At 39.0% G+C, this 18,056-nt stretch overlaps 1 protein-coding gene across 1 annotated transcript in view; it reads left to right on the top strand.

Moving 5' to 3' along the window:
* Positions 1-15,743, top strand: part of GABRB3 (gamma-aminobutyric acid type A receptor subunit beta3) — a 112,514-nt gene extending 96,771 nt beyond the window's left edge. Inside the window, exons 8-9 of the mRNA XM_057404469.1 lie at positions 3,960-4,204; positions 15,169-15,743. Of these exons, the coding sequence (XP_057260452.1) occupies positions 3,960-4,204; positions 15,169-15,519 (596 nt within the window). The 3' untranslated portion in view covers positions 15,520-15,743. The remainder of the gene's footprint in view (positions 1-3,959; positions 4,205-15,168) is intronic.
* Positions 15,744-18,056: the final 2,313 nt, after the last annotated feature.

The following is an 18,056-nucleotide window of genomic DNA, read 5'->3' as shown; positions in this document are numbered from 1 at the left end:
TTTGGAGGTCATTAAAAGACTGCAATGTGATGTCAGTATTTTGATAACCCTAAATTTCCATCAAAATCACACCATTCAGTATTGCCTCAAAAGCAATAAGGTTTCCCCTTCATGCAAGAATATAGCTACCACTAAATCTCAACATGAGCCGCTCATACAGATCTTAGCCCTTGTTCTTATCAAAGTTAATGTTGTCAGTAGCTTCAGAAAGGAGACCAGCTTCAGAATCATACTCCAAGTTCTTGAGTGTGGGCTTTTAATCCAGTTTACTGTGGGAAGATAAGTATAGCTCCAGGCCTCCTCCTGAGGTTCTGGGACTTTAACTGACAGTGGCAGGAACAGGTCTCAAGAACCATGTACTAGTTCAGAGCACAGGGGCACATCAGCTACAGGCCATTACATCCTGCTTAACCCTCAAAATGCACAGTGTTCTAAGTGCATTTTAAGTGCAGTTTAAAGTGTTGTTTAACTCATGGCAGAAAATACTAGATTTGGCACATGTTGGTGATCCCTGTCCAAGACCTATTGAGATCAAAATATCCTTTAGATAACAGAAGGTGGCTTCAGAATGATGCAGTGCAGTAGACACCCTGGAGGGAAGGAATGCCATCCAGAAGGACCTTGACAGGCTCAAGTGGTGGGCCTGTGCGAACCTCATGAAATTCAATAAGGCCAACTGCAAGGTCCTGCACCTGGGTGGGGCAATCCCAAGCACAAATACAGTCTGGGTAGGGAATGGATTGAGAGCAGCCCTGAGGAAAAAGTTTTTGGGGTGTTGGATGGGGCTTTGAGCAACCTGGTCTAATGGAAAGTGTACTTGCCCATGGCAGGTGGGTTCGAAGTAGGTGATCTTTAAGATTCCTTCCAACCCAAAACATTCTATGATTCTATGAAAATATTTCACAGGAAATACTTCATCTATTACAGAATCATAGTCACAGATAGTTATGGACAAGGAAGATGAAATGGAGCCATAAATCCTTATGGCTACGGCTGCCTATCATCTCATCTTGAATCCTGACTTCAACTCTGTGCTTCCCAATAGCAGATACCTTCCTACCCTAAACCTGTCTCTAAGACTATTCTGTATAACTTCCTGCTGTAATCTCTTCCCTTCTTCAAACACGAACATATTCCCTAGTTCTCTTATTTTTATGATATGTACTACAGCAAACCGGGACTGCAACCCATGTCCGTATGATTCCCTACCTCTGTACCCTGTACCTCCCAAGATTCCACATGCTAAAGAAGGCTGGTCAGCCACAGCTATACATTTGTGCAATATTGTCTTACTAGCACCTGAACTTGGGTAACTGGAGATACTGTAGATTAACTGCAGTTTCTGTACAGTAATTGTACAGATACTGTAGATTAGCTGGTACATACGGGTATGACACAATCTGGCATTGCCACTGAGCAGCTAGTGCATGTTCAGCAGGTTGCAGATAAGTAGTAGCTGAACAGGAGGTGGAACGTAGAGTCCAAACAGCTGTGACGTATTCAGAAATTAGCTACTGCATTTCGAAGATCCACCCGGGAGACATGATTGAGTGAAGGGAGAACTTCAAACATATCAGTCAGCATCTAATTTTACATACCAGCCAGGACTAAAGAGAATAGATGGTTAGACAAAGTTACCAGATCTAGTGATATTCTTTCCCCTTCTATGATGGATTCACATGTTTTTTGTTATTTAACAGGACTGTCTCATGTGGTCTATTTCTCTGTAACACAAGTTTATCAAGTGCTGTACTGTGATAACACAAATATTAGAATAAAAGTCAGAGAGAACATTGAAGGCAAGCCCAGGAGCCCAGATGTTCTATTACAAATTGATAGTCCTTTTGACAGGACAAAAATACATCTCATAGATTCTTCTGAGAAAACAATTAGTGCCTTGGTGATAACGTCTGTGATGCTTGTATAATAAAGTTCAGTATCATGGGTCTAATCCTATGTTCCTTTGTGTAGCCCCTCTTATGAGTCAGAAGCTGATCTGAAATGGTAGCAAAGTTTAAAGGCACTATAGCACCTTTAGAGTTATGTATCTGACTGAAAAGTGCAGTACAAAGGAGGGTAAGGCCTGCTGGTCTGAGTATTTGTTAGAGGAAGGATTCTTTGTGCAATTCTTAGGGATGCAGAGACAAACTTTTACTTAACCCATACAGGAGGCCTGTGTTCTCTACAACATCCTAATTCTAGTTGATTCACTTCTACATTTTGTGCCTATCCCTTTTCCTTTGCTGCACATGCCACCTGTGCTCCAGCTTGCACTGAACCCAGTAGTTGCCTCAATGGAGGAATCCATGCATGGAGCAAACACCAGCTCATTGCAGAGACTCTGTACTACGGACAGCTGCAGACAGGGGCTGATACAGGGCTGTTCTCAGAAGAAATATTCAAACCCATCAGTTCTGCTCAGTACTGAGGTTTTGCTAGTTAGTCCTAGAAATTTCCAAAATTCGGTCTTTTGAGTGAGGGGAAAAATAACCTTGAGAGTTCTCGCACTTGGGAACAGCTGTAATCACAAGATTATCCTGTTTCTATATAACAGGTGAGTGTCAGCTACTTCTCCAGCTGTGCTTTAAAATAAATTATTGATTGTCGGAAGGGCATTTGCGTGCAGGATGCCAGGGTTTCCCATGGGATGTCTTTCTTTGTGGTTAGTGATAGCCACCTTTCTATTCAGTGTGCTTAATCTTCTGGATCTCCAAACATCTGACATCAACACACACTTGTTTCACACTTTAGGGGAAAAGCACTGAAAAACCGCATGACACTGACCTACTAAATATACAAGATATCTGTTACAGAACCTTATAGGCTACTACTGCAGTTCCCTGGAGTGACACTGTTTACACTGACAGCTTGATTTTGAGTTATATTGTCTTTGTTTCTGTTTCTTCAGATAAAAGAAGCTGTGCTTTATAATATGGCAGCAATTTTCTTTTGTCCTTTATTTTTGTACTGCCTGCAATTTAGTGACTACTTACAAACTGATGGTATAATTATGAAATCAGAGAAAACAGCAATGGAGGGGACCTATTAGAATGTCTTGCCTTGCAATGTAGACTTATTCTATGAATCATTGTTTTCAGCCACTTGTGATTTATAGTTCCCATAAAATTTCCAGCGGAGATACAGACCATGTAGTTTATTGTGAATTCAAGCAGACTGATAGTAAATTTGCTTTTCTTACCAGCTTTTCAAAACAGTGCTCCGTAATATATTTTCAGTTGCTATGTCCATCCTTAGGTAAATAAATGAGGGTTTGACATACCTTATAGATTTTTCTAGGTACTTTACTAGTGTTCAGTCAATCACCATAAAAATGCTGCTCTCCCCCCTTAGCTTTTTCATTGCACAAATCCACATACCTGTCTGCCTCTCACTGCTCATCTCACTTCTTTCTATGTAAAAATTAGAGTACTGCTCTAAACTAGTCATCTCCAAGTCTCTCTTCTATATTGACCTTTCCTTGAAATAGGTGTCTAAAATAGGTGGGATGAACTGCTCAAGAAGGGTGCCTGTCTCTCAACATTTGCTACAGGACTAACTTCAACCAGCTGTTTTAACTGCTGAAATTTAAAACTGCATGGGAAGAGTCTTTCACCATCTATATGAACACTCATTCTGTTGCATATCAGTTTGGTCTGATCTCTGAGGAATGGATCACCAGTACAGCTACATTGGCTTCCATGAACCTACATTAACTCATAGCAGTGGTGCCAGACCCCTTGGTAGCTGTTCCCCCAATCATGTGAAGAAAATACTGTAACAAAATAATAATGCATCAAGCTTTCATTTTGCTTTGATTTGCAGTGATGTCACCAGTGAGATATCTTTGAGAAATTTTTAAGCTTCTTCACACTGACAAGGCAGATTTGCCAAAAGGGAAAATAAAATTGAAACGTGGTGTGCCTGGAGTTGTAAGATATGTGCTCTTTTTCTTTGTGTAGGAATTACAACTGTGCTGACTATGACAACAATCAACACTCATCTGCGAGAGACTTTGCCTAAAATTCCATATGTTAAAGCCATCGACATGTATCTCATGGGCTGCTTTGTATTTGTCTTCTTGGCCTTACTTGAATACGCCTTTGTCAACTACATTTTCTTTGGAAAAGGCCCACAAAGGCAGAAAAAACTTGCAGAAAAAACAGCAAAGGCAAACAACGATCGCTCAAAGTTTGAAGGCAACCGGGTAAGATTCTTTAATCTATATATATGTGCTCTCTATTCTTTTATTACAAAAGTATCTGTTTGAAACAAAAAAAGCTTGTGTAAAAACATCACCAACCACATCATCTTTTTGTGGACAAACTTGGGCATTTTTATATTCAAGAACCTACTCAGAAGAATATATTTTTAGGCATACAGAAATCGAAGGAGTATGACAAGTAATTGTAAGAAGAAGAAAACAATGGGAGTGCAGCTAGCTTGAATATAAAGGCTCAGATCCACAAAGGCATTTATTTTTCTAAATCCAATATAATTTAGCTGTGATTTTGTTTAAGTATATACATAAGGCAACCCAGGATCTGAGCATACTTTTTCTCACTTCAATTACAGCAGACACATTTAGAACGGGAGAGAACAGATAAAGGATTAGTTCTGCCATGCTAATTAATTGGCCAGCATAGCTGAAACACAGTGTGTGGCATTGTCATGTGCTGCTGTTTAAGACCAGCAGAAAATTATGATTCCTAGAGAAACTTTTGGGTTTACTTTTGAAGCAAATATTAGCATGGTCTGTGCTGATTACATTCAAGCCTCTGCCCTTGCCTAGAGTATTACTTCATCCAATGAATGCCCTTTTTTTTCCCTTTGGAAGAGACATTCAAGGTATTTAACATTATATGATATTAGCAAACCATGTCAGTTTGAATAGAACATGGGGGTTTCTTTTTTTTTTGGCTAAAATGCTTCCAGGGGGGTTTCTTCATTCAGTTGCATTGAGTAAGATTGGTTTTAATATGACCTATAAATTAGAAGAGTTCACAGTGAAAGAACTACTAATTGTTTATAAAATACCAGTATCATAAAAGTAGTTTCAAGCTGTATGTTTTGATCCTAATGATTCTGTCTGCTATAGTAAATGTAGTGCAGAGCTGCACCAAATTATTGACATTCATATCTGTGGAATTTTTTAATCGATAAACTCATTTTGTCCACTGTATTATGAAACCAAATTCTCATCACAGTTGGTAGCACTGCTTAGGACTAAGCTAGCAAGAAGAATGAATTCCCTTTCCTTGAAAAATAAATAGTCATAATAATAAAAAAAGCAGATGGGGAAAAAAAAAAGAGTATCAAGAGAATTAAGAGATTTGAAAGAAATTGAGAAGATTTTAGCTACAAGAGTGTAATGCAGATGTATGCACTGATGTTCAGTTCTCCCAATGGAAACCATCTGGTCAATCTTGTCCATTTAAATGATTTACATAATTCAGTGCAAGTCTTGTTAACGGGTCCAACAGCACCCTATGCCTGACTGTTTTTCCATCTTAAGATCAATTGGTCTATATTGTTAAAAGAAGTATAAGTATCTTAACATAAAAAAATAGAGTTTCATACATAGATCATGCCATTTTTATATCCCAGATTTGATAGTACCATATATCAACCTTTTTTTGATCACTTCTGAGTTGCAGCCCTTAACAATCTTTTCTTTCTGTACTATCCTAAGCAAATACCATGGACTGTTCTGATTTTTCTGCTGTTTTAATATCAACCATACATGAAACAAATTAGGAAAGAGATTCAGCACACCAGAGCTGGAAGAAGAGTTTGTTACTTGTTTGCCTTGGAGTCCCAGCTGTGAAAGGGAACTCTGTATGCTTTGTGGCAATGTATGTATTCATACTGACTATGAATATGTGCTGTTTAGATGACATAGGATAAATAAAGAGGTATGATACCATTCTGTATAGAAAACATTTTGTCTCCAGGCCTCAGCTGGTGAAGTCAATACAGCTTCATTGCTGTTACTGGATTCAGTGCTTTCAGAGAAGCAGTGCCAGCATACAACAGGAAAAGGCAGGAACATTAGGTACAGCTGATCAGAAATCTTCCTTTGAAAAAAAACCATAGAAAATGTAGATTCAGTGGATGTAGGATGTTAAATCTGAATTTCTCATTTTAGAAAGCCTGTCTAATGCAAAGCAGAAGGAATTTATCAAAGCACGTAAGAGGTCCCATTGCTTTCAGGATGAGCAGCTCAGGGAAAATCCATCTAGCAGATCTACATTGGACAGAGTTTATCAGGGCTTCCAGACACCACAGCCCTGATGCAGGAAAATGGTTCCCATGGTAAGGCACTGGAAGAGGTTGCCCAAAGAAAATGATAAATATTCCATCCCTGGCAGCGTTCAAGGCCAGGTTGGACAAAGCCTTCTGTGACATGGTCTAGGGTGAGGCGTCCCTGCAGATGGCAGGGGTGTTGGAGCTAGATGATCTTAAGGTCCTTTCCAACCCAAACCATTCTATGATTCTGTGATTCTATGTCCACTATTCTGTACAGATACCCTTAAATACAGCAGGAGAGGTGGTCATGCCACAGTTTTTAACATACTTGCCCTGGAAGACAATATTTGAAAGCTCTGCAAGGTTTGCTCTGACCTCTTCAAGGCAGCAAAGAGGCATTAACTTCCAACCTCTCCTTTGGTGCCCTTGAAGATCATTGAGTCTGATGGAAATAATGGCTGGTTGGCAGTTTTGCTTCTTGTTTTAGAGTTTGGACTCAGGGGCTGAATGTCCTGGGAGAGGCTCATAAACTGGAGGGAGGGCACACTGCATAGCAAGGAATGCTTAGAGCCATGAAGACAGTTTTGCACAAGTTCAAGAAAATTATAGTTTTCGTGATTTCGGTGAGGTTTCGGGCTTTCATGGAGTGTTTATCCATTCAGAACAGGAAGACTTCTAATCCTGGGAAATATTTTAAATCTCACATGATCTGCAGCTGACCAGCATTTTGAAAGAAAGGGAGAATGCCTAAAACCAGGCAGCCTCCTCTGCAGCTATCATCAGCACTATTTGATGACTATCAAAATGTGCTGTGCTAGAAAGAAGATTGAAAAGGGTTCGAATATAAAACTGGAAGAAGGCATTATTTTTAGTCTGTCTTGAAGACTACCATTTTGGGTTGATTTGTGTTGCTGTTTTGTTTTAGTAACTGATTTTTTTGTATATGAAATATGTGCATGGTCTGCCTGTCACTGATTGAGGGTGCTAGCTCAGGGCACTAGCAAAAAAAAACAGACTAAACCAAATAAATAAATAAACATTAGACCATTTGTTGTCCACATCAGCTGCTGTAACTTGTGGGTGTTGTGATAGAACTGTGAACTGTGCTGTATCAAGTCCGACCTGAGTCAAGAGGGGCAGCAGTGCTGTGGAAATCACTTGTTTGCGTTGGGAGGCAGCACAGCATACTGCCTTATGCGCAGGCCCTGAGTTCAAGCATTGCTCTTGCAGTATAAGAGACTGGGAGTACTGCTGAGGCAGTGTCTGTCTCTCAAGCAAAGGCAGCAAGAGAAGGATGAGGGAAAATGCCACATTATTTTCGCACAGGAGGATTTTAGTTCATGGAAACTAGTAGAACCAGCATGGATACTGGTATTGTAGTTCACTTTTTGCATGTCAGAGAGGACTGAAGTCTGGAATACAAGCTAGCAGGCTTGGTTATAAATACTGTTTCTGTAGTAGCAAAAGCTTTTTACACTTTCTTAGTCTTATTTGGTTGTAGAGCAGGAGAATCTTAGTAACAAAGATGTGCTAGGCCACAGAATCCACAGATGTGGATATGTTTGTGTTTTATTTGATAATTGCAAACAGACAGTTGATGCTCAGTAACTCTGCTTCCTATCACATGCATTTGCATTGTCCCGCATCAGAGGCTATGGGTTTGAAAAGCCAAAACTGGTACAACCATCTCCTTGTTGCTGCTGCTGCTATGAACATGCCTCTCCAGTGCCAAGCTTTTAGGCACTTCACTCTGAGTTATTACTGATCCACTGCCACTGAGGCTTGCTGTGTTGAGGAATGCTCCACCACCAGCTGCTGCTGCTGCTGCTGCTGATTGGCTTCACTGCTCCAGTTACGGCTTTCTGTCCAGCTCTGCCCAAATGATAAAGCCAATGAGCCCATTAGCTCCAGGCATAAGGGAAAGAGTCCTCACAGCATGGAAACGGCACATGCAGTGTCCTCACATTGCAGAGGTGACAAAGAAAAGCAGTGGGGAGAGAAAAACTCTCTCCTGTATTCTCCCATGTAGCACTGTTGAAGGTGGCATGATGACTGAGGCACATCTGACTAAAATGAACCTCTTGGAATGGTTTCAGAAGATTCAGAACTGGTGATAAGATGAAACCTGAGCAAGGCTTTACAAATGACTCATTTGTGGATCAGCAGCTGACTACAAAGAAAATGTCACATTTAGCTCTCTCTTTCTTTTGACTACCTCTGCATCACATTTAGTTTCAGATAATGCACTGTAAATAGTATTCCTCACTGAACTTTTCCAGCCTATCCCAGTAAACCATAGTTTCTGGAGGCAAACAAAGGATGATCCTTTTATTTTTTTGGTGTATAACCAATTTTCATACATGTACCAGTTTTGTATTAAAAACTCTCTCATACTCTGATACTCTGCTTCATATATCAGGACAAACCGTAGGATAAAGGAAGAACTGAGTCTTGATTTTTCATAAAATATTTCTTCTGCATATGGTATCAGTGCCTAAAATCCTCTGTTTGTGGTAAAGCTGTCACAAAAGAATAGGTGGCCTGTAAAAATGTTTTCCCTGGAAAATGATCACCATCATTACAGAACAATTCTGTTTCTCCTGTTCCCATTGGCAGATTCAGGCTTCATTTGTAGCTCTCTGTGCAGTTTCAGTTTTGCTACATGAATTGTTTATTTTAAATAAGGCTCAGATACAGCCTAATTTGCAACTAAATCAGCATGAGAGAGCTCTAAGGCAATCTTGTTGTTCACTCTTGTGATAGAGGCTACTGGCATAATCAGCTGGTGAGCATGTGTTTTGGACATAGCTCCTTCTGGGCCAGTCCACAGAGGTTATGATTTCCTCACAGTCCCCTGCTAAAAATATTGCTTCTTAGTTCAAGCTGTGGCAATTTACGTTTCCAGTTTGGTGGGACCAAAAGTTCAGCCCCAGGGTATCAAATCAGGAGGGTAACTATCGCACAAGCTCATTCAAGCTTCAACCCCCCGTGGCTGTCAGACATGTGGGAACAGCTTCCTTTGAACAAAAATAATGCATAACCCTTTATAAAAAGGCCCTTCTCTTCAGGCAGTCACTACATGTTTTTTATAGCGCTGGAGATTCCCGGCTCAAACCCCCGCTGTTGGCCAAGGCGGCAGCTTCCCACCAGGCATTGCTGAGAATAGAGGCTCAGGCCACTTACATCTACTTAGTGCTTTTAAGGAACTGTTAATTGTAGCAACCCTTCTCACAAGTGGGATTTTATTCTGAGAATGAACATCTTGGCTGCTGTGGCAGAATTACCACTCAGTTTAAATTGGGCAATATGAGAATAGCAAAACTGGCAGTATTCTCTTGTGCATCTTCATCTTTCCTGGGTACTTTTTTTGGTGCTGTTTTGAACAGGGGGATATTTCTGAAACATGAGCACAGTGAGTAGGTGCCAAGTTTCGAAAAATATCCATCAAGGGTGATGAGCGCAGTTCTTGTGGGAAGAACTCTTGTCCTGTAGCGCTTATGATGAGGATGCTGAGCATGTGCTGGTGGACTCATGCATGTACTAATTTTTTTCTGCAGCCACTTTGCCCTAGTATGAATGGCGTAAATCCAGAGACAATAAGAAGGATTGTATGTGCAATCCATTGTACAGCCTAGAGACTGTAAGAATCCAGACAATGTGAAACACAGGACCATGCATTTATTTATTTATTTTTTCTCTATTCACATACTTCAATGTTAATTCTTACTTGGTGGACTGTGATATTAATATGGGAGTTCCTAATTATTTTTCTTCTTCATACTTGCCTTGTTTTTCAAGATCTTTCCATCTTCCCAGTTCTGCTGGCTACCCTGGGCTTATCTCCTAGGCTGATAGAACACAATGCTCTCTTTCAATCTTTTTTTTTCTGCTTATTAATTAATAAAAACATATTAAAACAGTAGTGAGAGAAGTATCAACTTTTAGACACAGGAAGAACACTCAATGCAATGATTCTCGTGTTTTCAGTTTTAAATTATTTCTAAAATATCCAAGGTATAATGTGGTCAGATAGTTTTGTTTTAAGCACAGATAACACTTAAGGCTCAATCGCATACTGTTCTACAAGTTGGAAAGCCAATTATATACGTAAGTAAAGAAGATAGAAACTGCTATGAGGTAGTTTACCCCTTACAAAACTGTAGACGCTTGCACCAGGGCAGGTAAGGTGAGAATCAGGGAGATGGAGTCTAGATTATAATTTACACTAAAAATAATTTCCATTTTATTATGATTTTAAGGGGAGATCCATTTCGTGGGATAATGTACTTGAATAGTAATTTTGATGTAAAATAATGCAAGACTAACTACAGAGACAGCTTTTCATGCTGTTATTTAAACCCGCTATTTGCATTTATATTGCTTCATATGATGGAAAGTGTTGACATGGTATTTAAAAATTTGGGATTTATGAACTCCTAAACATACCTATGGGGTTTGAGAAAAATGCTGCTTATTTTTCTTTTTTGTGTAGTGTAGTGAAAGACTTACGAGGAAAAAGATTTAATTGTAAAGTACTCCTTAAAATTTATGGAATATTAATCAGAAAACTAAATGAACCTGAAATAATTCAGACATTACCTAATAGTAAATCAAGCCTTATGGTAGTTTCCTGACCCTAGTAAAGTGTTCTCTCACTGGCATTGAAGCTGAGGTTTTCCAGAAATCTTAATTGAGGAAAGGTATTCTATAGCAGATCTTGTCTTTCATTTCTCTAAAAGTATAATACTTAACATCTAAATGAGTCAGTATCTTGTTTCAAATTGAGAAGTAGATTTAGGACTTTTCAAGTGTAAAAGTTTAGACTTTCATACCCACAACATACAAATTAGCTGGTGACATGGTGTTCCTCCAAGAGCAAGTATCAGAGGTTCTTTGTGAACTTTATGTTATTTCTCCTGTTTCTGACTTCAGTTATGTAAGTTATGGTAATATTTGTGTGATGATATTAGGCTGCTAGTGTCTTCAGATTTTTTTATTTGTACTGTAATACGTGTAGTTCAGAAATGGTGAACTTTCAAAAGTTAATCTATTCTTCTGTGCCTGAAACATCTCACAGCATTTCATGCTTCTCAGCCTCCAGAGTATGTGAGATTCAGTCACTTCACCCTAGTGCAGGAGCTGTTGTTCAGAGGTGGGAAGGATGGGGTTTGATTAAAATGGATTCTGAAATGTAAGCATCAGTTTTGCACATTTGGATCCATAATGCTTCAGCAGGGAATTATGAATTGGTACTCAGCTGTTTCTCTCTGCTTTGATGACCTCACGGGGTAACACTCCTTGGAAGCAATCAGCCCTGGCTTGTGTTGAAGAGAAGATGGGAGTACCAGCAGTGGGGACCACAGTGAGAAAATGGGAATGAATGGCTTCAGGTGGAACCAGAGTGGGCAGAAAGGAGAATACAAGAAGCATGGAGGCACAGGGTTTGCAGAGAAGGCAAAAAGGAGAAATGTTTAAGTTAAATAAGGGTGGTAAGGTTTGAGAGGAAATCATTCAAATCTACAAAGTCATCTCTCCAATTTATAAGCAATGTTTGAGAGCAAAGCCTACCATTAACATTTTTGGGGTAATTTCCAGTGCACAGACAAGGACATTTTTGAGCTAGGTGATGAAATTTTATTCTAAGGCTCATAAGGAGCAAAACAAAAGTTTCAACAAAAACATTGGCCTTGTTCATCATGTGTATCCATGGCTAATCTGTTTAGCTACTTATCTCAATCTGTATCTGTAATATTTTCCCGGGAGCCACTGAGCAACATTCATGTTCACTCATGGAGGATTTTGCCTTACCTCTATATTCAGGCAAACATGAGTTGACTTGCACAGGATACCCTACCATTATTGGTTTGCTTCTTCATTCACTGAGAGAGCTTGTGTACATTTGTCAAAGTCATTTAAATTGTTGCTTAGACCATTCAGAAGTCATGCTTTTGTGCATACTTTTTAACATTTTGCATACATTAAGTATTCATACTTCACAACATCACCTTAAGATTGTCACAAAGCATTATCATATATTGCTCTAATGTGGTTGAATGTTTAGGTAGTTTATCTAAAACCACTGAAGGTATCAATATAATTTTTAAGAATGGATCTCAAGAGTATATGTGGACCAGAAGCCTGAATTCAGTTTTTGCAGACCCCTTCTTCTCTCCATCTGCTCGTTCCTTGTATTTGACATGCAAGTCTGTTGCTCTATTAACAAGGAGATTCATTTCAGAAGTATGTCTCCAAATATGTTTCACTTGCGATATTTAGGGAATACATGCTGTCATGCAACTTCATAGGATATAATGGCATTTTCAGACAAAGCATTTACACAAATGTTGCAACATTTTTTACAACTTTTCTAGTTTGATTTATAAGTGCAGTCACAAGCGGTGACAAGTGGCCACATCATTGGGAGATCAAAGGCAGAAGCCATGTTAGGATGGCATGTAAGGTTGACAGACAAAAATGAAGGCGGCTATGAAGTGTAATGAAATAAATGGAATAAAATTAATTCCTTGGGCAGGAGAAGCCAGAATATATAAGTGTACCCTCCAGAATACAAGCTTTCAGCCAACACCTCACTTAACAAAAATCCAGGCTCAGTGTAGAAGGACAAAGTACCCATGGATGGGCTAATGTCTGTATATATGTAGGTGGCAGGCAGAATTTGGAAGCCCTGAGGGAAAGGGCAGCTGACACCTGTGGTGGTGGAAGGAAAGGGAGTAGAAACCTGCAAAGACAAGGCAGTGCTGTCAGGATGGAGCCCAGCAAAACAGCCTCTGCTGGGGCATTGTTAGTAAGCTGAAAGATATTACTCAAAAGTGTGGGAGGAGATGGGAAAGGACACGACATGTGATGCTGTGGGGTCTGGATGACAGATTTAGTTTTAAGGTTCATATGAAAAATGCAGATTATGGAGATATTTTACACAATGCTGTCACAAATCCTGATCATAATTTGTAATCTTTGTGGAAATAAACCCAAACGAAACAGCAAAACCAACAACCAACCAACAAAACAGAGAAATCTGAATCTATTCCTTTCAGAGACCACCATCAGTAGTGATGCTATTCATGGCTGTATTTTACAGCTGTGTGTATTCCCTGGTCACAGATACTGCTCAACAGCATGAACTCATTTCTACAAACCTCAGGCTTGTACTTTTGCACCCAATGGGTTTCTGCCATGAGGAAAATAAATTCTTCTTAATCACTTCTCCACCCCATTATTTTGGTTCACATTGTTTATTTTTATTTATAGGCACTAATCAGCATAATGTGCTGTTGTTGCCTACAACTGCAGGATTTGTTGGACACCTTAGGACATTTTTTCCCTACTTGCCTGTATGTCAGTCATAGCATTTTATATTCCTTTTCCATTTGCAAGAAGCTTGGCAAAGCATTACTGATGAACTATCATAATTGTTTTCTCTGAGAAAAGATAAGCTGTAGCTTCAATACTTAATGAAAGAAATATACACGTTACAAAATTTTAACAGGATTGAAAAAAAGCTAAATGCATATGGACAGCCACAGCCACACATATTTTTAATGCACCACACAAAGCTTGCAGAAGATGTGTTATCAGATGACTGTACAAGCTTCAAAAGGCTATGACAACAGTGTGTTTTATGAACCACTTTTAAACAGATGCTGCTAGGATGAATATATTTGACTGCTGCATTTAACACAGCTAGATCATGTGGCAGATTAGAAATACATATTAATTACAGGGTGAATTCTGGATGATAAATTATATATGTAAAACTGGAAATTATGCTCTATGGCATGATTCACTGTGTCTGACATAGGGAAGTGAGTTCACATGAACAGTCACACATGCATTAACTGGCTGAAAATACCCAGCACAGAGTATTTTACCTTCATCTGTCATTTTCCTTTTCTAAAAACTAGCAAGAAAGTTGAAGTTGATCCCAGCATCAGCTGTGTTCTCCCCCCTTCCTCCAGCATTCAGGGCACGGGGCACAAGGGGTCGTGATGCCTCACCACTGTAGCTACCAAATACTGACTAAGACAGCTTAATTTGAGACTTCCTGTTAGTGCCACTGATGGGAACTGAAGGTTTTTCTGGAATGAAAGAGCCAAACCCAACTCTGTGCAACTCTTTCGTTATTGCTGCTCAGGGGGTCTGGAGGCTATGAATGATCACAACCTTCCTCTTAATTACTAAAAATGGTATCACATTGCTCACCTGTGCTCAACGCTGTGCTCACTGCCTGTTGGATATGGAGGTGGAAGGGAAGAGTGCCACCTATTTTCTCAGTTCAGCAGATTTCTTCTACGTCTAAGTTCACTGGACTTTAAGATCACTTACCCAAGAGGTAAAACCCTACAGTTAAGCATTGCCATGATTGGAAAACTGTGCAAATGACCATGCAAGGAAAAGTTGAAGAGAAAACTTGCAAATAAACTCTATGCAAAATGCAAAGAGTGCAGCAGATCAGAACTGTTCTTGTGATTTTAGCAAGCTTCACAGGCACTTTTTCCAGCTGGTTTTAAATCACAGATAGAAAAAAGGTAGTCCAGTTTAATTTAATTTTCTGCTATAGCAGAGGCAGAATCCATCCCTTTTCCCCCATTGCCAGCAATGTGGAGATTTCACTGAACTACACCACCCTTTAAAACGCATCTGGTTTAGAGGGAGAGGGAAACGATTATTTTTGCCAAATGCAGTTTGTACTGGAGATTGGTAGTATGATGATATGCCTGTTTGTAAAAGTATTTAAGGCATATGAGTATTACCCTTTTTTTTTTTCCTAAGATTATCACATGCTTAAAATGAATACACACTTTCTTAAAATATGTATGGGTTTGGAGATTTAAATACACCCACATTCTGCTGATAAATGTCAAGTCTTTTGAAGCAATTTATATTTCTGGTTTTGCCCCCTAGGTGGACACCCATGGAAACATTCTGCTAACATCGCTAGAAATTCACAACGAGGTGGCAAGCAACGAGGTCACCACCAGTGTTACGGAAGCCCGAAATTCAACGATATCCTTTGACAACTCAGGAATACAGTACAGAAAACAAAGCTCACATCGCGAAAGCCTTGGGAGACGTTCGTCAGAAAGACCAGGCCCCCACAGCAGGAGGGGCCATTTACGAAGGAGGTCTTCACAATTGAAAATAAAAATCCCTGATCTAACAGATGTGAATGCCATCGACAGATGGTCAAGAATGGTTTTTCCGTTCACATTTTCTCTTTTCAACCTAATTTACTGGCTATACTATGTTAACTGAGTGACTGAACTTTTTTAAAGGACTTCAATTGTAACCAGAGAAATACTACTTGCTTGCACAGTTTATATATATATTTATACATAAATATATATATATGAACTTATAGACCATACTCATGTATGTGTGAATACATGTAGCAAAGAATTGTGTGTACTTAAAAGCACATACTGCAAAGCAAATGTATATGTATGCACACACACATGTACACGTTGTTTCTGAGGTTATGGACAGAGGAACTTTTTAAATCAAAAGGCAGGTGTTGTCAAAACAGCAAGCCTTGAGAAAGTAAGTGTTGTATATTATCCCTACAAGACTTTGATTGTCATAGAAATTTTCAAACAGCTGTAAACATGTATAAAGTCAGTACTGAGTAACATTGTTTGTAAATGCTGCCATACACACTAATCGTAAAGCACTAGAGTTACACTGGTAAGTTTAAAGTAAGTCATTTATACTGCAGATCCATCAACTATGATTTCACTGAGCCAAATTTATTTTTCTTTGCTAAAATTTCTTGGGTTTATATATGTCATACTTTTTTCCCCACTCCTGAATGGACGTTGTTTTTAATGATCTCTTGCTTTCTCTTCTGTAGTAAGCAAGGTGATCATGGGAGTGTTGCTCTAGGTCTTTGGAGACAAACACACATTCATAATATTTCAAACAAGCATTGTAAGTGTCCATCAACAGTGAAATGAATCTTTTGTAAGTACTGTAAATGTACAGCACATTTCCCTTCCCTTGGACTGGTTCCAGCTGCCATGTCATTTTGAAAGAGAACAGCACATTTTTAGTATAATTTAGCTGAGAATTCAACTTCTGTCAATGTGTTCTACATCTGTTGTAGATTTAAAGATTGTTATTCCAGTGAAAGCATAGATGTCTCAGGTTATTTGCTACTTTGACATGAAACCACCTAGCTGTAGCCTTTTTTAAACATGCATTCACATAATTTAACATTCTTATAACATTGTATGTTAATGTAAAATATATTTGCATAATATGCATATAAGTATATTTTCTGAATATTTTTCCTCCCTGTGCTTGCTATTGTGACTGCATGCTATGTCATATTTTTGTTTCTGTGATGTTACAACTTTTTATTCTCTAGAATTGAGTGAATAGAGCACTTCTGATACTTTGATTCAGTAATGGAGCATTTTCATATTTTATTTATATGCTGAAAGTATATACACGTCCACTTACCAAGGTAGTGTGCTATCGTCACAAATCAGAAGAGATTGCAAACAGTATGTTTTGTTTCAGCATTAACTAAATTCTAACATATCCTTCATGCAAATGTGACCATTTTGGTTTTCATCTCAATTCAGTCTCTCACTGCCATTCCAACTTTTTTCAGTCTAGTAGATTGTAGTTGTCAAGGTATGCCAGTTGCAGATCTGTAAACTTAATTTGCTATTTATCAGAACTAAAACTTTCTAAAGAAAAGAAGATATATTTTTTGTAAACAGTGTTTCTATCATGTACATTCTCAATAACAACAAAAAAAACAGTAGCATAAATAGATCTTTAAAAAAAAAAAATAAAAAATTCAGGCTTAGCCCTGCCAGTTCTCTGCATGTAGAATTCCTCTGGACATGAATAGGAATTTGGGGCAGAGAGAGAGCTTTGGATGCTAGCTAGAGACGCCTATGGGAGAAAAATGTGTGGATATGCATCTACCAAAAACACCAAAAAGCGATGAAGCTGAAAAGGCTGCTTTAGCTCTGTAATGACCCGCATTCTCCTTAGTACTTGATTTGTCTGTGAGTAGAGCAATGATACTTGTGTTGGTGCCGTGTACAGTCCCTTACTGTTCCCACCCCTGACTATCTGCAGCTGAACTATGAAATTTTGCTCTGAGCTGAAATGCAGCATAGATGAACCTGGATTGCTAAATCTGTGTTGCAATCTCATCCTCAGGGCTGCTCCTTGAACAGGAATGGGCTCCACTCAGTTGCCTTGCAGTAAAGCTGCAATGTGATCCCCAGCTGCTGTCGTGTGCAGGATCAGCACCGCAGTCCTGCTGCATCCTTGGCAGTGGTGCAAAGTGGCTCTAACTGCAGTGTTTAAGCACTATATCTGCAGACAACTATTCAGTATGAAGAGCCTCAAAGGAGCCCATATAGCTGGAGCAGAAAAACTTTGCTTTTAAAAGCTCCTCAGTATTATCTCCCATTGGTAAACCACAGTGTATTATGAGCTCTCTAATACCGCTTCAAACTGCGAAGGGATTAGAGAGCACATTGTCATCATTATAATCAAAGTCACTAAACAATTAACACCCTCCCAAAGTACAGATTTGGTAGAACTGCTGAAAAGACCTCCCAAGTTTTTATCCTAATGACAAAATAGAATTAAACAAGAAGATCTGTTTTTTTATAAAAATGTTAAATGGAAGGCTTTGCTTTAGAAAATTACCCTAATGAAATTATCATCAAGCAAGACTTTCAGTAAGTGCCCCAAAGAACTACCCTGAAAATGGTATTTAAAAGAAAAGTGGTCCCACCCTCATGGTTTAATCGCAGTTAAATTCT

The sequence above is a fragment of the Pezoporus wallicus genome, unplaced genomic scaffold (assembly GCF_028554395.1).
Source record: "Pezoporus wallicus isolate ANWC-B61680 ecotype Strahan unplaced genomic scaffold, APGP_CSIRO_Pwel_v1 contig_5787, whole genome shotgun sequence".
Classification (NCBI taxonomy): domain Eukaryota; kingdom Metazoa; phylum Chordata; class Aves; order Psittaciformes; family Psittacidae; genus Pezoporus; species Pezoporus wallicus.
The sequence above is the reverse complement of the archived record's forward strand: the minus strand, read 5'-3'. Positions and strand labels throughout refer to the sequence as shown.